Consider the following 22373-nt stretch of genomic DNA (forward strand, 5'->3'; position numbering starts at 1 on the left):
TTTCCCACATTCTGTCTCTCACAGGTGAAGTGTATCTATGATTTAAATTACAGACCTCTCTCATCTTTTAAGTGGGTCAACTTGCGCAATCGGTGGCTGTCTAAATACTTTTTTTGCCCCACTGTATGCCCCTAAGTACCAGGTCTGCCCAATTTGCTGGGAAAATGGGCACGATACTGGAGGTTGATGTTCTCCCACTAGTTCTAGAAAGCCTCCGTAACTTTGGGCAAGTATTTCTGTGTGTGAACATTCTCAGGTGCATTAAAGGCATACACGATAATATAGCCCCTACCTCCAGTCCTTCTAGTGTTATACAAAACAGTGTGTGGGAATGAAAAATGGTAATTGTTACCAAACATTTATTTATTTATAATTTATTAACAGTTTCTTATATAGCGCATACATATTCCGTAGCGCTTTACAGAGAATATTTGACCTTTCACATCAGTCCCTGCCCCAGTGGAGCTTACAGTCTATATTCCCTACCACATGTACACGCACACAGACACAGTCATTCTAGGGTTAATTTTGTTAAAAGCCAATTGACCTACCAGTATATTTTTGGATTGTGGGAGGAAACCGTAGTACCCGGAGGAAACCCACGCATGTACGGGGAGAATATACAAACTCCACACAGTTAGGGCCATGGTGGGAATCGAACCCATGACCTCAGTGCTGTGAGGCAGTAATGCTAACCATTACAAAATCCATACTGCCATAAAAATAACTCATTTACATGCATGTATTTTGTGATCATTTGTCCCCTTTATGTAAATTAGGTGAAAACTAACAGCAGTCACGTATACTGCTATGCATATTTATCATAACATCTCAGTATTGTATTTCTGCATTATGACACTGTACATGCTACTGAGATCTTTTTGCTTTCTTCATGTGTTCTCAATGCCAATTATAAAGTGTTTGAAAGGATTTACTGATCTGATGTTGTGTCACTGTATTTCTATCTCCTGTTCATTGTGTAGGTACTGTGCTATTGTATGTTGTGTGATGCTTATGTTCTTTTCAGGATAGGGTGTGGGCCAACGTAGGGAAGAGCCTTAATTGCATTATCGCCATGACGGACAGGTTGCTTGAACAAGAAGACAGCACAAAAGACATAAAACCTGATTCCTTAGATGTAGATCTCATCACATCGCCCATAAATGGTAAGATATCTTTCTTACATTATAGTCCAACTGCACTGAATGAGACACATCTATTTACAACAATAAGGAGGGAAAGATGACAATGGCCTTTCCCTGAGGCACTAATGCACTTGCCAGCATTAGACAGCCATACTGTATCCCTGATGGAAGAGCCTTTATCATATATACACAGTGCTATTTTTCAGCAGGAACTCCGTTCCTGAAGCTCTAATTAAATATGACATCATCAGGACCTGGGTTCCTGAACCTTTTCTGGGTCAAACTGTACTTTCCATAAGATAAGTTTTAATTTAAAGTTACCTGTGAGTGCCTTTGTTTCTAAATAAAATATACATTTCTCTCTCTAGCTCTCTAACTATATTTATTCTATCGATCCACCCCCAGACACGGAGTAACTGGACCTATTTTTCCAGAAAAATTGCACTGGATATATATATATATATATATATATATATATATATATATATATATACAGTATACACTGTTTTCCTATCAAGCTAAGACAAATTGTTATTAACAGCTTCACAACAAGCAGAATACCGAGTCAGCAGCTCGGTATTAGTTAAGATGACATCACATAGTTCTTGAAGGAGGGTTTTGGCTTCAATAACAATTCATGCAGCTACTACTGTGGTCATCTGTGCAGACAACGCTGAGCTTGTAATACCTCCTGGCAGTCGTATGGCTAGCTCTGCCGCAACTGTGTACTAATGAAGTATAATTGTATGGTTAAATTAGATATGTTTTTGTTCTTAGGTCTAAACTTGTTTCTTTTGTGACTGTATATGAAGTGATTTCTACAAATATTTATTTATGTATTTATTAAAAGTTTCTTATATAATTCTTTACTAATCAATATATGTATGGCACTTTTCTATTGATGAGTCAGAAGTATTTACAGTCCATTGTAATCCATCCATTCAGTGTATTTGCCATTTGGTTTTGGAGTAGCTCATCAGTGAGAAGGGGGAAGAATTCAGGTGACAGCACAGAGTGCTGAGTCCACATAGTTGAAAGAATTGTAGTGATAAGCATTAATTAGATATAAGATTAATTAGACACAAGTAGCAAACATGTAACCCTTTAGGGATAGTGCAGTCAGAATATGAACCAATGGAAAATTGATGGTTTACACTCAAGTGACGGTTGGTTGGTTGGTTGGTTGGTTGGTTGGTTGAACATACAAAATTGCTACAAAGCATACTTGTCCTACTTTTGAAAAAGATTGTCAGGGAGATTGGGGAGGTGGCACCTAGAAAAACGCAGACATGCACTGCTACATCTAAGAGGTGTGTCATAAAATGACACATCAAAATGTAGATGAGCCCCAAAGCAGTTAGCAAGATCTATTGTACATGTTGAAGACAAGACACTGGGGTAGATTTATTAAGCTCTGGGAAGTGATAAAGTGTCTGGTTTTTATCACCGGCCAATCGGCTCCTACCTGTGAAGTTATAGGCTTGGTTTGAAAAATGACAGGTAGGAGCTGATTGGCCGATGATAAAAACCAGACACTTTATCACTTCACCGAGCTTAATAAATCTACCCCATTGTTTTGTGTCAGGGCTTGGCATACATGGTGTTTTAGAAGTAGTTCCATATAAGTGGCCATGAGAAACTTAAAATATAAGTAGCCATAGGGATCAATGGAGCAGATGTATTAAGCCTGGAGAAGAGATACAATGGAGATAAAGTGAAAGGAGATAAAGCACCAGCCAATCATTTCCCAACTGTCATTTTCAAATACAGTCCATTGGCTGGTGCTTTATCACCTGTCACTTTATCTCCAGTTTATCTCTTCTCCAGGCTCAATACATCTGCCCCATTGTGCATTGTAACCAAAAATTTTACAGCTTCAGAGTGGGGATGAGGTCAAGTTAGGGAAATTGCTAGACACTTATTGGAGTCAGGGAGATTGCTACATATTACATGCATACAAAGCTTTTTGTACTTCTTGTTGTCTTTGCTGGGATGGACCTATAGCGCCTGCCTAACGGAAGGGGTTCAAACAGGTTGTGGCCAGGGTGTAGCTTGTTCATTGAGATCTTTCCTGCATGCTTCTTGACCCTGGCTAGGTATAATTCTTGGACAGTGGGGAGGTCCGCTCCAATTATCTTTTCTGCCGTCCTCACCACCCTTTGCAACCTTTGTCATTCTCGTTTGCTCCTCCGAACTAGATTGTATTCGAGGAGCATAGGACAGACTCTACTATGGCATTGTAGAATATGAGCAGCAGCTCCTGTGGGATGTTGAATTTATTGAGTTGCCTCAGGAAGAACAACCACTGCTGGGCCTTCTTGACAGTTGTGGTAATGTTGGGCCCCCATTTGAGGTCACAGGAAATCTTTGTTCCTAGGAATTTGAAGGAGTCAACCCTCGATTATTATGAGTAGGTACATGGCATTTGGTTTCCTTCTGAAGTCCACCACCATCTCAACCATTTGAGGGGGTTGAGGTCAGGGTTGTTTCTGTTACACCATTGACTTAGCCGATCCACCTCTCGTCTGTATGCCGACTGCAAATGTTATCATTTTTACTGACTGTTCTGCTGAGGTACAGTCATTTGTGTAAAGGGAGAAGAGCAGGGGGAGAGGACAAATCCTTAAGGGGCACCAGTGCTGATGGTACATGTGGACCTTAAGCACAGTCAACCTTTTAACCCTGCTGACCTTTTGCTGTAGTTGACCTGAAGCATGTTGACCTTTTGATTGTCAACCTGGGGATTGTTGATCTATCATCTGGATACCATTGATTCCCATAGCAAATTCTTCACCTCAGCTGTCTGCATGTGACAGTACAAGCCCTGCTGTTACAATGTAAGTTCATCTGTTTTCTGTAGGGCTGCAGCTTTGTGGGTCGAGCATTTCACAGGGTGGCAAATTACCGATGTGCATGCTCGAGGCCATTCTGCAAAAAATTACAGCATCTTTTATGATCACTAGCCGTTCCCAAGTTAATTAACAGGAAGCTAGCGTTTGGGGTTGGTGCACCAGTATACAGTATACAAGTGGTATACTCTGAATGTCAGATGGGGATGTTTGGAAACTAAAAGTGGCCCTGAAAAAATTCTTAGATGTGGCCTCACGTGGGCGGAACCAAATCAAATGTAGGCCGAGCGAACAAAATTGGCTGGATTCATACATCACTACACTTGCGCAGAAACTGTTGGTTTCAATGATTCAATAACACCTCACGCCCCCAACTAAGACTGACCACAGACCCCCAAACTCTCCATCATGCATTACTAATCCCCTGAATATCACAAGTATCCCCACCCCTCCCCCAATGGAGACCAGAAACACCCCATAAATTGTTACACCCTCCAATAAGCATCCACTCTTGTCCCTTTAACAGAAGTCATAATAGATATCGATGAGGACAGGGCCAATACTCTGGGCAGGGCCACATCTTAAAAAATAGGTGACTGGCTTATAATTGGCCTCACAGATGTATTGGGCTACTGTGAATCCCCCCTGTAAGGTCTATGTTCAATCCACCCCTGCATCTACTCTAGGATTAATTGCATGGCATAACATTTCATTTACTACTGAGATATAATATGTTATTATTTCTCTGTCCTGAGTGCCTGAGATGACGAGGTAGGCAACCAGTGTCAGGAGGGCAGACTAACATCATTTCATTTGTTATGAAAAAAAAAAAACATATGAAAACAATATATCTTCATGGTCCCCCTGGTGATGATGAGGAAAATACAAGCAGTGGAGTGTGGAGAAGCACAAGTGGTTTCGGCCAAGGTCAGGTGGGATGAATAGATTCAGGCCTTTTTTTGCCAGCAGTTTATTTTCCTGACAAAGTTATTGTAAGCAGTGGAACAGGAGAGTGTAATGACATCATTCCTATACTGGGCCACATGCATTTGTATCACTTGCACACTGCATGGCAACAGCACATCCATGTGCACATCAGTTTTTAGAAGGTAAATTATTTCTGGGAGATGCATGTTTGTTCGATCAGTAGGGAGGATGGGTTCCACAGCTTTCATTCTCATAATCCTTTTATCAATGACTCCTCTGCAAAGAATCTAAATGAACAAAAAACAAACACACAGGATTTGAAAAGGAACAGACAAGTAATGTGACTTGTAAACTACTGCCACCTATTGGTCATTTGCGTAATGTCCACATTTTGAGCTTACATTCACACAAATGATAGTACAAGATTGCATTTCAACAGAACCATTAATGGACCGGGCAGCATAGCTTGCCTATATTTTACAGGCACGAGTAACTGTGTCATTGAATTGTGACTCTGATGGCAAACATAATCCACGGAAATCCTTTCTGTCTTGTGAAACAGGAGTAATGAGATGAATTGCCATGAACTAGGCCACGCTTGCTTGTTACCGTGGTTGTCAATTATGGCATTGGATAAACTGAACAACCCATTTATTTTTATTTTTATCCTCCGCTCTTTCATTACATGTAAATTATCGGTATGTGGCATGTTCTGTTTTCGTTATAATGAACGCATACATTACATTATTGTTAGAATGAAGTTACATTAGTGTACAGCGACATTTCTGCCCTAAACCCCCTTATTAAAAATCAGCTGTAGAGCAGAACCGAGTGCTGGGACTACAGTAGTGTATGACTGATTACCGATGCTGGGAACCTGCACAGCCAAATGTAAGGATTAGAGCATAGACAGATCTTGAAGATATACAATAATTGCAGCAAACCAGGGCTCTGGAATCTTGGTCACTTAATTGCATCTTGTGGGATTTTATCATATCATTCAGAAACCAATTTAATGAGCTTATCTCCTATCTAAAAGGAATTGGAGGATAATTTAACAGATTGGTTTTTAGTAATAATATGTCAGGCTAATGTAGCTATATTGTAGATAGCGTTCAGTGGACTTCTCAGTGACACTGCGATTGCGTGCGATTTTATCATGGAATTTTAGATAGAAAACAAGATTTTTGTGCACTTGCTGTATACATATTCATTTTCTTTATCCTTGTATATGGCGTTTGGGATGCATGACGGTTTATCTGTTATTGGATCTATACATGTAGCGATTTAGGGGCATTTTCTAAGCAATCTCAGTAATTGCTTAGAAAATGCTCGTACATCGCTCCGTGTGTGGGGGTCAGAGCGATAGTGATAGTGATAGCATGCTGGGTATTAATCTCTTAGTCACCGGGCGGGGCCAGTGTTCTTACTGGAGGACACTGGCCCTGACAGATCGCTCAGCACACTCTAATTTAGGTCAAAATGTTCACATTTGACCTGTTGACATTGACAGAATGTTAGCATACAGTGTATGTCTACATAACCCTTAACAAGTGTTAAGGGTTAGGTGCAGTTGGAGTTAGTTTTATATAGTATGGGTGACATTATAACCATTGACATGCATAACGTGGATACAGGTGGAGCCACGCTTATTCAACCTCCCGGCGTACCAGAGCATTCTGTCTCGGTAGACCATTCGCCAACAATGGGACGCACGTGCTTGCGAGATGCTCGCAGGCCCCATTCACAGCAAGAAGATGCATGTGGGTGATGATCATTCATTCCTGTCTGGGCGCACCAGTGTGTTGAAAAATCCTGACTCCCTCTGTATATTGAATATGTCAATTTTAGCAGACAATATTGACCTTTTAGACTCTATGGAGATTCTTGTTTCAGCATGTTGAATGTCGAAGTTGTATGCCACACCTATTAGATTGTGCAAACCTCCCAACATGACCGTTTCCACTAGGGACACAATGCTATCTATCTGGACTTCCCTCTCTTAAGCTCTTTAACCCCTTCCCGACGAGGCCTTTTTTGTTAACTTTTTTTTTTTTTTTCCTCCTCGCGTTCAAATAAGCGTAACTTTTTTAATTTTCTGGCTATATAGACACATGAGGGCTTTTTTTTTGCGGGACAAGTTGTACTTTTTAATGGTACCATTTACTATACCGTATAATATTCTGGGGAATCAGGAAATAATTCAATGTGGGGTAAAAAGGAAAAAAAAACGCAATTCCACAATTTTGCGCTGGTTACGGTTTTTTTGGAGTTCATAGTTCGTTTAAAATGATGGGTTATCTTTATTCTATGGGTCGTTACGATTCCGGTGATACCAAACTTATATAGTTTTCGTTACGTTTTACCACTAAAAAAAAAATAGAAAATTTTACGTTTTTTCTAATTTGCGTCGCGTCGCCATGTTCTGCGGCTTATAACTTTTTTATTTTTCCACCTACGGACCTGGGTGAGGGCTCATTTTTTGCGGGCTGAAGTGTACTTTTTAATTAATACCATTATGGGATATGTGCGACTTTCTGATCTCTTTTAGTTACATTTTTTTGGGTAGGTGCGACCAAAAAACGTAGTTTTGGCGTTGGGAATGTTTTTCCGTTTACGCCTTTAACCGTGTGGGATAACTAATGTTATATTTTAATAGATCGGACTTTTAGGAACGCGGCGATACCAAATATGTTTAATTTTTTTATTTTTTATTTATTTTTATTTGTGAAATGGGGAAAGGGGGGTGATTTGAACTTTTAATATTTTTTTATTTTTTTTTTATTTTTAAACTTATTTTTTTTTTTTTTTTTTACTTTTACTACAAGGCCCCCTAGTGTACTTGACCACTAGGGGGCGCGATCGCCTGTACTAGGTTCAGCCATAGAGCTCTATGGCTGAACATAGTGATTTTCAGCACTTCCTATTACATCCTGCCTCAGGCAGGATGTAATAGGTATGCTGACATGGCCAGCACAGGGGTCTACATTAGACCCCTGGCTGCCATGGCAACCGATCGGCACCCTCCGATCTCGCCGCGGGGGGCCCCGATTGGCGCCGGAGGGGGGCGCCCCCCCTCCGATCAGCTATTTAAGCACTGCGGGCGCTTTGCCCGCGGTGCTTAAAGGGTTAAACGGCCACGATCGGCGAACTCGCCGCTCGTGGCCGTGAGAGCAGGTACCTGGCTGTAATATACAGCCATTACCTGCTCTCTTTCAAGCCAGCTCACTCCGTGAGCTGGCTTGATTCCCCCGCAACCGACTCATGACGTATATATACGTCATGTGTCGGGAAGGGGTTAATGTATAATAAAGGAATTTCACCACAGGCGATTGCAATCATAACTTAACCGGAAAACTCATGCGGAGAGAATTTTGTTTATGCCAGAATGGGTCATGTTGGGAGGTAATAGATTGTGTATATTAAATTAAAAAATACTGGATTTAAAGAACTAATCGTTTAGACAATTATTTTATAAAGTTTTCTTGTAGTGGAAAATAGACAACTTAACATTAAAATACACAGAAAAATGTAATTTACTGTATCATCTATCGTTTTAAATGCAATAATAGCAGCAGCCTCTGTACTGCTTACACGCTGGGACAGGAATCAGGAGAGCTAGGAATGCCACTGTGCTCTGGCCGGGGAGGCCCCCTGACAGAGGGGTACAGTTTATGCCACGCCCCCCTCCTTAATCTTGCTATGGTCTGACTCCTGACACTTTCCCAACAGCTGCTACCTGTTTCCCTTAGATTGTAAGATCTAATGGCTTTAAATCCTCTTTGTTTTGTAAACTTGCGATGCCTGTTCATCTCTTGAATATTGCACAGCTGCATCGCTTGTCAAATTATAAATACTAACTCATTCAAATTATGTTTATAATTCTCCTGTTGGAGATTGGCAGTAAAAAATAAATGTGCGTTTGGTGAATACCATTCTCACCTACTGTCACTGGTTAATATGAACACAAGCCATTGTCATAGGTGGTAGTTTGCTCCTTTCCTGCTCCACACATAACTGGATAAGAATCTTGGTGAACAGCTGGTGTTTTATAAGCTTGTCAATAATCTATGGTGAAAATGTCTGAGAGCTGGAAACTGGTTGCAGCATCTAACGAATCCAGCAAATGTGATGTCTATTTTATGAGTGCGGTTTTGCATAATATTTTTATGTATTCAGTGTTTTCACAGCACGGCAGTAGACACTCCTTTTAAGATGTTCTCCTTCTGTTTACTTTGATCACTGTCCTTTTTTCTATCGTGCAGAAGACTGGTATGAACAGCTTTACCCTCTGATAATTACTCTGAAAGACTGTGTAACAGAAGTAGTGGATAAGGCAAAGACATCAATGGCATTTGTTGTGCTTCAAGAACTGGCGTGCGGTTTGCCCCAATGCCTGCGCCTTACCTTCAGAAGAGACGTAGTTTTCAGCCAAGCCGTAAGTCCCTGCTACAGAATACTGGCATCATCCATACGGTACACATTAATTAGGCACTTGGGCCTGCAGAAAAGCAACCTCCAGAATAGGTTTATTATAAACATTGAGAGAGCAAGGTCTCAGTCATTAAGCTGTTAGCAGGTAATTCCACTGTCCTGGCCTACTTCCAGCCCTCATTACCTTAAAGAATACCAGTTGGGTTACATATTCCTTTTTACAGGAAAAGAAGGAAGGGGCTGTTTGTGGGAACGCACATGAAATTTTTCTTTAAAATATAACTTTTAATGGTTTTTATTCTAATATTCCCTATATCAGGGTATGGGAACTTTAAATAAACAGCTGAGATTTTGAAGAAGTTAAAATCACATACAATACATACACAAATACAGATAGTGTGTAGAAAGAGAAGAAAATAAATGTGTTTTAAATTTTTTTTTAAAACACATTTATTTTCTTCTCTTTGTACACACTATCTGTATTTGTGTATGTATTGTATGTGATTTTAACTTCTTCAAAATCTCAGCTGTTTATGTAAAGTTCCCATACCCAGATATAGGGAATATTAGAATAAAAATCATTAAAAGTTATATTTTAAAGAAAAATTTCATGTGCGTTCCCACAAACAGCCCCTTCCTTCTTTTCCTGTAAAATGTATACATCCATGCTGTAGGGAACAGCACCCCCGTTCTTGATTAAAAAATTCTTTTTTGGGGTCTCCTTACCCTGTTTCGAATCAGGGATCCATTAATCCATTAGGTTGTGCGAACACACACCAACTCCTCACGGAGTAAAACCCCATGTGGGTTACATATTCCATTAGAACAACAACCATTTTTAAAGCTATATTTGGGAATGACTGAGATCTGGCTTTAACCTACAGTATACATTCAGTGGGTCCCATAGACACTGGTCAGATGGACTTTACATTGGAAAGTGCATGTTATATGCATACAAGTAATAATCAATAAAAAGAGTAAACTGTAATGGTGGTAGGTTTTAAAGCAGAAACTGAGCATGCTGCTTTGTGTTTATGTTTGTGAACCACTTGTATACTTTGGGTTAGTTTGTCTGTCACATATCAATAGTGAATTGCACAGTGTTGGTTTTGCTCAACAGTATTTGTGGAAAAGTGTAAACATTTCTCACTAACATTTATTTTATCCAGTACTATAAATGCCTCATGCCATCTTCTATTTTACTGCACCCTCATCCACCCCATCCACCGTCCACAAATAAACAGATATATAATATAACTTTTATTCTTGTTTATTCAGTCCAACTAGATGACTTACTGAACTCATGTGTGAGACATTGTACAGCCAGTGCAAGTGCCACTCTTAGTAGACAGTGCCACATGCACAGCACTGTGTTGTCATTGCAGGGGTGTGTGTTCATACAAGGAGCCTGGAGGCCAAAGAGTTGTTGTTCACCCTTATGCTCACATTCACTACCAGTACCCCAATTCTAGCAGCACACACATACATACTCCCTTAACTCATATTCCCTACCAACACCCCAATTCTAGTGCACATGCACACTCCCCTAACTCATATTCACTACCAACACCCCAATTCTAGTGCACATACATACTCCCCTAACTCATATTCACTACCAACACCCCAATTCTAGTGCACATACATACTCCCCTAACTCATATTCACTACCAACACCCCAATTCTAGTGCACATACATACTCCCCTAACTCATATTCCCTACCAACACCCCAATTCTAGTGCACATGCACACTCCCCTAACTCATATTCACTACCAACACCCCAATTCTAGTGCACATACATACTCCCCTAACTCATATTCACTACCAACACCCCAATTCTAGTGCACATACATACTCCCCTAACTCATATTCACTACCAACACCCCAATTCTAGTGCACATACATACTCCCCTAACTCATATTCCCTACCAACACCCCAATTCTAGTGCACATACACACTCCCCTAACTCATATTCACTATTAACACCCCAATTCTAGTGCACATACATACTCCCCTAACTCATATTCACTACCAACACCCCAATTCTAGTGCACATACATACTCCCCTAACTCATATTCACTGCCAACACCCCAATTCTAGTGCACATACATACTCCCCTAACTCATATTCACTACCAACACCCCAATTCTAGTGCACATACACACTCCCCTAACTCATATTCACTATTAACACCCCAATTCTAGTGCACATACACACTCCCCTAACTCATAATCACTACCAACACCCCAATTCTAGTGCACATACATACTCCCCTAACTCATATTCACTACCAACACCCCAATTCTATTGCACATACACACTCCCCTAACTCATATTCACTATTAACACCCCAATTCTAGTGCACATACACACTCCCCTAACTCATATTTACTACCAACACCCCAATTCTAGTGCACATACATACTCCCCTAACTCATATTCACTACCAACACCCCAATTCTAGTGCACATACATACTCCCCTAACTCATATTCCCTACCAACACCCCAATTCTAGTGCACATACACACTCCCCTAACTCATATTCACTACCAAGCAGTGCCCAATAATGCCCACTCCCACATTAAATTCTAACAATCCAGCTGCACCTTTATTCACTGCAAACACTACAACAGCACCCAGACACACAACACTCTCCCCAACTGCATTCCCTGCGGGCACCGCAGTATCTCTTAGACACAAACTCACCCCTCCCCCCCCCCATTGCCTGCAATAAAAATGTCACCGTCCAAACAAAGAATAACCACCCCATGCAAAATTGCAAATGCATCTAAATAGTGATGCGTATTAGATCATTTTGCAAAAACCGAACCATCAAACAGTTTTTTTTTCCATCTGTGACGGTCTAGGGCTCTACACTCATCTGCTAAACCAGGATGGAAGTGGTCATCTCTGATGTCGGAGACCCACCCAAAAAACACCTGGGCACACCTAGAAAATGCCATGTTTCCCGCCCTAAATGCTGGCTTCCTGTCAGTCAGTATGCTACTTCTATGCCTATGGATATTTATCTGCTGATTGCAGTCACGGCTGCGCAATGCAGATTCTGCGCACATACAGTCTTTCTTCGATAACGAAACGGTTTGCGAATTCTCTGATGAGCGATCCATGCTGAATTAAGCTCTATGTTTGCAGTCAGAAGAGCTGAAAACTGTTGCACGTTTTATATATACAAATGATTTTATTGATTGCAGTGCAACTTGCTTTTCTTGTTTTGTATTTTAGCTTTCTGGATTGGTGTGCGGATTTCTAATAAAGCTACATTCCAGTCTACACAATCAGGGCTTTCTACAGCAACTTGGCATGGTGGGGTTACTTGTGCAATACGAAGGCCTTCTGAGCACATACAGTAAGTATTACTTACCAATAATCAGTAACACAGAAATGGAAATCACACGCTGCCTACACCAGCACAGACTGCTAATTATAGCTAGGAGCTGCCACTGGCCAATACTATGTACCTTTGTGTACCAGAATAAAAGCAAAACTGGTGGTGCCCTCTATTGCAGAGCAGCTTGAAGGGGGACATACTGGTCAAATGTCCCTGCAGTATGGGCATATGTTGACAGGATTTCATTTCCCACCCTCCTTCACATCCACCCTCATTTAGGGGGTTATTCTGGTTCACCCGCAAAGGCAAATTCCTTCTCAAATGGACAAAACCATGTGCACTGCAGGGGGGCAGATGTAACTTGTGCAGAGATAATTAGATTTGGGTGAGTTATTTTGTTTCTGTGCAGGGAAAATACTGACTGCTTTATTTTACACTGCAATATAGATCTCCCACCAAAATCTAACTCTCTCTGCACATGTTACATCTGCCCCACCTGCAGTGCACATGGTTTTGTCCAATTGAGAAGGAATTTGCTTTTGCGAGTGTACCAGAATAAGGGCATGTGTGTACTGGAAGAAATACCTGGGAGTTATATGGAGATGCTGCATGTTTTGAGGGGTAATATAATTGAGGACACTGTATACCCTAATCTGCTGCTATATATTGAGATATAAATTAATAAACTGCACATGAATTACTATAAATGATTGTCATTGATGATGACATACCGTGTAGTATATGAGAGTGCTGCTGGAAATAGTTGGAGGACAGGAAGGGGGCGTTGTTTGTGCTGCTAGGAGAAGCAGAAAGTGTCCTTGTAGTCCTGTGTTGGCGCTTTTCTACTACCAGGTATAAAGGGGGGTTAGTGCTGGTTTGTAAGCATTACATGCTTGTTCCTCAGTCACTCTCTGCCTCCCACTGTCACCCACTGTTTCTCACAGTATTCCACTGCTTCTACCACTAGTACACTGTCTCTCTCCCTGTCACCCTCTGCCACCCATAGTAGTTATAATAGAATCAAAAAGTCACTACAGCAGTGGAGTTGTAGTCAGTATTTCTACATGATCCTTTCTGTGATTGCATCAGATAGAATGAATCGGAGAAGGTTGCTTTTCACCACATTCACCAGAAATAAATCTATTCATTTTATCCGTTAACAAATTGTTTCTGTTTTAAAATTCAGACTAAGGGCGGTATTCAATCTCCCGCTGCTATTCCCAACGGGGGAAATAGTGGCGGGGCCCTATTCAATGCTGTCTTTTCCAACAGCATTGAACAGGGATCTCGGCAGAACGGGCCTGACTTTATAAGCAGTGGATTGTCGAGCTCCCACCCGCAGGTCTATGATCCATGGCCGTATCTCGCGGCCACGCCTCCTTTTGGACATTCGGCAAGTGGGACATTGAATCCGGCTGCGGATTGCCAGTCGGGCCAGCCAAGAACAGGACAGGTTCACGGCTGTCGGGCCAGGCTGACAAGATTGAATATCCCCCCAAAACATTTCAAACATAGGGGGTTATTCTAGTTCACTCTCAGAGGCAAATTCCTTCTCAAATGGACAAAACCATATGCACTGCAGGTGGGGCAGATGTAACATGGTCATAGAGATTTAGATTTGGGTGAGTTATTTAGTTTCTGGGCAGGGTTAATACTGGCTGCTTTATTTTTTACACTGCAATATAGATCTCACTATAAAACGCCACCCAAATCAAATTTTCTCTGCACATGTTACATCTGCCCCCCTTCAGTGCACATGGTTTTGTCCATTTGAGAAGGAATTTGCCTCTGAGAGTGAATCAGAATAAGGGCCATAATTACCATAATTTATCATTTTAAAAAAACCTGAATACTGTACACTCTCAGTAGTAAATATCCAATATATCATTTCTATATTTTCTGATTTACTATAACATACAAAGTACTGAGATAAAAATAGAGATGAATTCCAAGTCTCTTAACTATAACAAAGAAGAAAAGCAGCCAATTTATTATTATGAGTCTTGCTAACAGCAAGCAGAATGGCACCCCTCGGAGATCTCATACAGGCAGATCAAATCCCCAGCTCTGCTTTAGACTACTGTAATCCAATATAGGTTTATACTTTTATCACTAGAGTAACCTTAGTTTTTTTTAATTATTATACTCTCCTGCTATGGTAACGGGGGGAGGAGAAAATGCGGGGTAGGAGAAGTTCACGTGGACCAGTTTACCCCTCACAGAGAAGCAGCAAGATACATACACATACACAATTACTGTGGTGTTGAATATTTTATATGGTGTGTGCTCAAATTGTTTTTTCATTTCTTATCATATATATTATTCCATTCAGCCATATCAACCGATGTGTCCTCATGTGTCCTCATACACCTGGCGGTAAATTTACTAAAGCATCTAATAATGAAAAGAAGTGATGTTGCCCATAGCAACCAATAATCAGATTCTGTATATGATTCTCAATGATGTAAGTAAATTAACTACCTAGCGTCTATACGCCATATGGTGTGCTACGCCCCAGCAAGGCGGAGATGCTCTGAAAGGAGCAGCATACTGTATTTATATTCAAACAGGGCATAATACCTCCCAACATGGTCCAATATGCTCTGTTACTGGACTTCCTTGCCAGTCACAGTTGTAGAGCTGGGGCTCCAGCACCTTCCAAAATGCAAATAGGGGTGCCACACCAGCTGCCACTTAGTCAATGTTTGGCAGCGGTTTCGGTAGTAGTTAGTGTGGCTCACCTATTGGAATTTTGGACTGCGTTGCAACACTAGGTCATCTGTGCCGCAACTGCGTTAATAAGCTATTGTTATACGTACATCTGACATCTCGGCCCACAAAATAGAAAAAAAGGGTTTAGCTCAATGTACAATGCTGCTGGAGATCACAACACAGAAAGACAACAAGTTACAGATGTACCCACCAAAACAAGGTTATATTGATATTGTTACTATAAACCGACAAAGTTTACTATAAAAACCATGGTGACGCACCTTGGATGTTGGTTGACAACATTAGTAACAATCAGCAACCACTGAATCAGAAACGCCACACATCTGTATGTTTACCAGTGTAGAATTTTAGCAGTTATGCAACTCAGGATATTATACACAGATGTAGTACATGTACTGTAGTCTATAGTGTGACTATGGAAGATGTCTGTGCATGCATTCTGTACTGTATATCAAACATTTGTATATGTCTGAAAAAACTTCAAAGCCGATATATATATATTATGTGTGTGTATACTGTGTACAGCTATAAACTCCCACAACAACTAAGCTCCACATTTGTCTGTGCTTGCTGGTTAAGAGAGGCACTTACCAGACAGGCAGTATCAGCCCAGGGGCTAAATGCAATAGCCTCTGACTTGTTGGTTGTTCTAGATTTTTTTTTTTTTAAAGCAGCAAGGCAAAAACAACGTGGGGGGTATTAATCTTTCATTCCTCCTGATGTTTGCTTCGATGGTTGTTATATTTTGAAGTTGCAGTGAGTAACTACTCAGCTGGCAAATCTTGAGAGGGAAGAGGCAATGGTGACAAGACGAGCCCTCAAGATGCAGCTGACTGCAAGTGGTCATGGAACCCTTGAGGGGAATGCTACAAATAACATTTTGAATGAAAGAGTGTGGCCAGTATGATGTGAATTTCATAGGAACACATCATATTGGCCCCGGGGCCCCCCAGTTTCCCACAATTTGCATCATTATCCTCCCCATAATGCCCACTTAGGATGTGGAAGGGTTGTCTACTATTCCAGCTGAATTTTTCGCTTCTTTCTGGAGAGTTGGCAAATATGACTGGGGCCAGACACCAGCAAGCAAAATGTGTTGGGTCTACGATCTATTCTCAGGCTAGAGGGGGTAATTCCTTATTTAGAATTTGGTGCACATTTCCACCTGGACAAAACACTTAATGATGCACTCTGTGTTTAATGATGCTTTTACAAGTAGCACACAAATGCTGAGCAATTATCCTTGAGATGAGGTACTGTAGGATACTTCACAGCACCACATAGTTTTAACACTGTATAAAATTGTCCTTTCTAGCTAGGTTTTCACATACAGTCAGGTCCATAAATATTGGGACATCGACACAATTGTCATATTTTGGGCCCTATACACCACAATGGGTTTGAAATGAAACAAACAAGATGTGCTTTAATTGCAGACATTCAGCTTTAATTTGAAGGTATTTACATCCAAATCAGTATATTGTCCCATTACTTTTGGTCCCTTAAAATGTTGGAGGCTTATATTAAAAACCGTTGTAATTCCTACACCGTTCACCCTCAAATTAAAGCTGAAAATCTTGTTTGTTTAATTTCAAATCCATTTGTGGTGCTGTATGGAGCCCAAAATATGTCAATTGTGTTGATGTCCCAATATTTCTGGACCTACAGTAACTAATTGTTAATAATAATAAGATTTCATCCGGTGTAATTCCACATTGACCCCTTAGACATGACCGGTTAAAGTTGAATAGCATATCTAAATTACAGCTAAGATTTGGGTGAGTTTGGGCTTCACACCTAACCCCCACACTTTGGGCCTGATTTAGAGATTTTATTTATTTATTAACAGTTTTTTATATAGTGCAGAAAATTTTGTTGCACTTTACAATTGGAAACATTGATACAGCAAACTTTGTATTTACAGACAGTCAAAGGTAGGACGGCCCTGCTTGCAAGCTTACAATGTACGCAAATGCCATCACTGCTGCGATTCAGTACTCATCAGGTGTGCGAATATATGCAGAGGTCGCAGTTGCTGGGATATGTATTGAGATGCCCCCTGGAGGTGTCTTCTGCAACCATTGAATACACATCAGTCAATAATCAATATTCTGCGAAACTCTATAGTTATGCAGCTTGGCCAGCATAATTAAGATGATGACGCTACCAAAGCAGACTGCATTTGAGTCTATACTTTCCCATTACCTCCCACATACTGTATGCTCCCTGCTTGTCACTCACTTTACTTCTAAGTCCTCAATGGGAACATGGCTGCACATGTGCAGTGCAACATACATTGACATTTCTTCTTTCATGGTTTCCTGGGCCCCCAGAACAGAAGTGCTGGACAGTGACTGTCATTTTATACAGATTGGCAGGTTATCTGAGTCAGCCAATCTAGTGTTTCTGACATGATATTGGGCTCATAGCAGCCTGTAAATGCATGTGGAAAATGACATTGCTGCTAAAAGAATTAGTATTCTTGTATGCACCACTATATCTAATACATAAAGGCACATTATTTGCATTAGTTATGAACAAATCTATGGCTTTTGACTCTGAGCCCAACTTAATTAACCATGCCAAATGACAATTCTTCCCTGTTGGTTTTGGTAATCAGTAAGTGATCATCTCTTAACTGCTCACAACATACTGAGTAATTTCTTTCCTGGTATAATTATTATGGTTCTCTTGCTTCGGAAACCATGCACAGCCACTTAAAGAACAAGGATGCATAATTTGCTAGAGTCTTATACCTGCTTGAAGCTATTGCGGCTGTGATTTACCCACTCAACCAGCAGCTATGAAAATCAGTCATCAACCTCGGCAGCCTGAAGTGAGCTGTAAATCAGTCAGCTGAAACGTGTCCAACCAGCTCAGTGTTGTGCCTTCCCCTCTTTGCATGCAGAGCATATTAAATGAATGATGAATGCAAGCATCCTTGATTAACACACGGATGCACCTTATCTTAAATCCTGTCTTTTTTATTTAAAATCATTCTAAACACCATTTGGCACAGTGCAGGAGAAGGAATGGCATTCTGTGCTGGGAGGAACTGTTAGTATACTGTAGTTAAATATTTTACTTTGGTGTATATCTTCTAAGATTACTTTTTTATTCTGCAATTTCACTTAGAAACATGTATCACATATGTACTAAGGAACTAGTTAGGGTTAGTTAATGCTTCCATATCCTCTAGTACAGTGGTTCTAAAATTCGGTCCTCAGGACCCCACTCAGTTCATGTTTTCCAGGTCACCAGGCAGTCTATACTTATTTTTATCCTGGACGGAGATGGCCGATATAGGGGCGGGGCTGACATCATGTGACATCAGCAGCCTGCATTTTGTTTGGTCCGCCCAGGGTTTCCATGGGCGCGCCCACAAAATGCTTTGCGGACCCCAGCAACCTCCTCCTGCCCGCCCATCAGTGAACGAATGTCCCAAAGGCGTTTTCTCCAGGGGCACATGCGCAAACCCCCACCATTGGGACTAGGGGGTGAAGCAGACCTGATCAGGCCTAAATTAGCCCAAATGTTCCATACATTTAGCATAACTACTACTTGCCTTTTCAAGGCTTCCTTTGTGCTGTTTCTACTATACACTTTTGTACTATACACTGTGTGCCTTCTCTGTCTCCTATCATATGGACATTCCATCTTCCATGCTATAGTCTTTCCACCTCCATTTCCTGCAAATGATTGTTTAGAAACGACATTTTCAAGTTTGTTGAATAACCTAATGCTTTGTATATTTCTAGCATATTTTCCACTATTTCCTTGTAGTTGGGATGTCTGAAATTCTCCAAGGACTTCTTTACATCTCCCTTAAAAGCATTCCAATTCTATCTATTTCTGCAGTTTCAGTTTTTATTTTTTTTTATACTCTTTAGAGTTTTCAAATGTCTGGTTCAACAAAGATGCCTTTTTTCTATTTGTCATCTAACAATCCCAGAAACTTTTTCCCCAGATATTTTTAAAACACTCTTCTTCTTTTGACAAAGTTTTTAAAACAAACTGCTTCATACTGTCCTTGATTGAGAGAAAGAGGGGTAGGAGGGTGTTTTGTGGATCACTTATACTTTCCCAGATAACATTTTTGTATCCATGTTTTCATTCAGCTCTGTTTGGCCATTGTTTTTTGATCCAGTGTTGGACCTTTGCTATTCTGTGCTTTCTGCACAAAAATCATGGTTACTTTACTCCTTGCTGGTAAAGGAACATGGAAAACACTATACTCCACCACTTGTCATCTATCCGTGATCCTCATAGTTGAGCTTTGTTATGGATTTTTCGGTACTTGTGTATTATCAATATTAAGCGGATGCTGATACCTTCACAGATCCCTGCGTCCCCTCGCGGGCTTCACAGGTATCAGCGTCCCCTCGCGGGGCTCGCCACGCTTCGGGCTCGGTGGCTCGCTGCACTCGCCACACTAATCTATTCTCAACTCCACGCCGACGTGGATAGTAGGGGAATGAAAAGGTCGGAGGACGCGCACCGCCGCCCCTCGCGGGCTCGCTGCGCTCGCCACGCTTCGGGTTCGCGTTAATCGTGGCGGCCACAATGGGGGGCCATTATTTTTTACACACATGACGGGGCCATAGCCAATGAGAAATGGCCCTTATTGGCCCTTTTACCATTTTTTACTATGTTAAATGGACTCAGTTTCAATATTAAAAAAAATTAACATTGAAGCCTATGGACACGATGGACCCGATTTCTCCAAAGTGTCACAACGGATTGTTGTGGATCCACTGGGGGCGTGGATTCTGACACGGATGCCAATGGTGGAGAAAGAACTGCTGGTCGAATATACTGGCGTCTCATAGGAGTCTCCAAGGAGTTTGGCTATACTCCTAATCAGAGGCGCGGAGTCTAACTGAGTGGCGGTTTTCACCAGGGACCCCCGCAAGGGGATTTGGACTTAGCTGCGTCCACCCAGCAGGTCGCGGCCCCCCAATCAGAAGCCTCCGAGGAGATTAGGACGCTTGCTGGAACAGATGGATATAGCTGTACTCAGGAGACGCTTGAAATAATAATAGAACTTAGGAGACACTTGAAACGTGAACTGAACTCAGAAGGCACTCGGAGGGTTAACAGAACTCAGGAGACACTCGGAGGGTTAACAGAACTCAGGAGACACTTGGAAGATAAACAGAACTCAGGAGGCACTTGAAGGGTTAACGGAACCCAGGAAACACTTGGAAAGTAAACAGAACTCAGGAGGCACTTGAAGGGTTAACGGAACTCAGGAAACACTTGGAAGGTAAACTGAACTCAGGAGACACTTGAAGGGTTAACGGCACTCAGGAAACACTTGGAAGGTAAACTGCACTCAGGAGGCACTTGAAAGGATAACGAGATGCTTCTGATTGCAAACAGGACTCAGAGAGACCTGGAGCTGTGTACACTCTCACTGGCTGTCAGCAGGACACTGAGCAGAAAGCAGAAGTAGCAGCAGCATTGGAGGATAGGCGGCCCAGCCTTTTATTCCTCCAGGCAGTGATGTCACAGGCCCAACCTTCAATCAGAGGTTATATCAGACCCTGCTCCCTTCTGCCTAATGCCACAAGCAAGATGGCGGCGCCTGTCCCAGGAGCCGACCACGGGAACAGCCGGACCCCCAGAGGACCTACCGCCGTCCCTGCCAGTGACACCAAGTCGGGGAAGCGCTGAGTGACGGGTGTAGCACCGCAAGGAGTACAGCGCCCGTGCAGGTGAGTAATGCATGCGGCGCAATGCTCTGCAGAACCGGCGGCAGCCGGAGGACCTGACACAAAGGCTTCAATGTTAAAATAATTTAACATTGAAGCCTATGGAGAAATCGGGTACATCGCGTCGGTCGCGTCGTGTGCGTTTTAGTATGCACCCGACGCGACCGACACGATTTTTTCCGACACGACCACCACGATAGAAATCGTGGTGGCCGTGCTAGGAAACAAGTACCGATTTTTCTGTAAGATTCTGGCCATGATGTAGAGGGACCCAACATGTGCTGGACCACCTCAGTCCAACCCCAGCCCCACCAGTTTGCCATCTCATCCTTTCTCTGTCCCTCCCTGTCCTGTCCCTCACAACCCCATTCTGCCCTCAGTGTGGACCAGATATACTAAGCCTTGAAAAGTGGATGGATATAAAGTACCAGACAATCCGCTCCTATTTGCCATGTTACAGGCTGTTCTTGAAGAATGACAGGAGCTGGTTGGTTGGTGGTTTATCACTCTCTACTTTATCTCTTGATAAGATTTAGTACATCTGGTCTAATATACTTACACTAGTGATCTCCACGCAGAATTCTCCTCTGATCTCCCTAACTGTCCCATTACTAAGTGGGGGATATTGGATAGTAGGGTAAGGCGTCTGAGGTAAGCATTCCAGCCTCAACTTCTTATGTCTGGAGAAAGGACAGACTTTTGCAGATTTTTATATAGACAATAATAGTTAAAAATGTGTATTTCTTTGCAATGAGGGTGAGCATTTGATGGTGATAAAGTTGGGAGATGCCAGATAATAGATGGGTGCTTAAAGATCGGTATTTAATAAAATTAAACAATAAAGTGTTAAGGAGAGAGAATGAATTTTGATGATCTGTGTGAAAAGCATGAAACAGAGAAACACAGAAACATAGAATTTTACAAAAAATAAGAAACATTCGGCCTATCGAGCCTGCCCCATTTTTAACAATATTGTTACTTCAAATCCTTTTGATACTTATTTCTGTGTAAAGATATTCTTATGTTTATCCCATGCATGTTTTAAATTGTTCTAGTGTCTTAGCCTCTACCACCTCTGATGGGAGGCTATTGCACTTGTCCTCTACCCTTTCTGCGAAGTAATTTTTCCCCAGAGTTCCCCTGAACCTTCCTCCCTCTAGTTTCAGTACATGTCCTCATGTTCTAATACAGTACTTCCCTTCATTTGAAGGCTGTGTCCC

General features: G+C 41.6%; 1 protein-coding gene across 6 annotated transcripts in view; it reads left to right on the forward strand.

Moving 5' to 3' along the window:
- INPP4B (inositol polyphosphate-4-phosphatase type II B) overlaps positions 1 to 22373 on the forward strand; it is a 512352-nt gene that overhangs the window by 430220 nt on the left and 59759 nt on the right. For all 6 annotated transcript variants that reach the window (XM_083173210.1, XM_083173202.1, XM_083173215.1 and 3 more), the window contains 3 exons: positions 1028 to 1166; positions 9187 to 9359; positions 12601 to 12724. In XM_083173210.1, the coding sequence (XP_083029336.1) occupies positions 1028 to 1166; positions 9187 to 9359; positions 12601 to 12724 (436 nt within the window). The remainder of the gene's footprint in view (positions 1 to 1027; positions 1167 to 9186; positions 9360 to 12600; positions 12725 to 22373) is intronic.

The sequence above is a fragment of the Crinia signifera genome, chromosome 1 (assembly GCF_055691185.1).
Source record: "Crinia signifera chromosome 1, ASM5569118v1, whole genome shotgun sequence".
In the NCBI taxonomy this organism is placed as follows: Eukaryota; Metazoa; Chordata; class Amphibia; order Anura; family Myobatrachidae; genus Crinia; species Crinia signifera.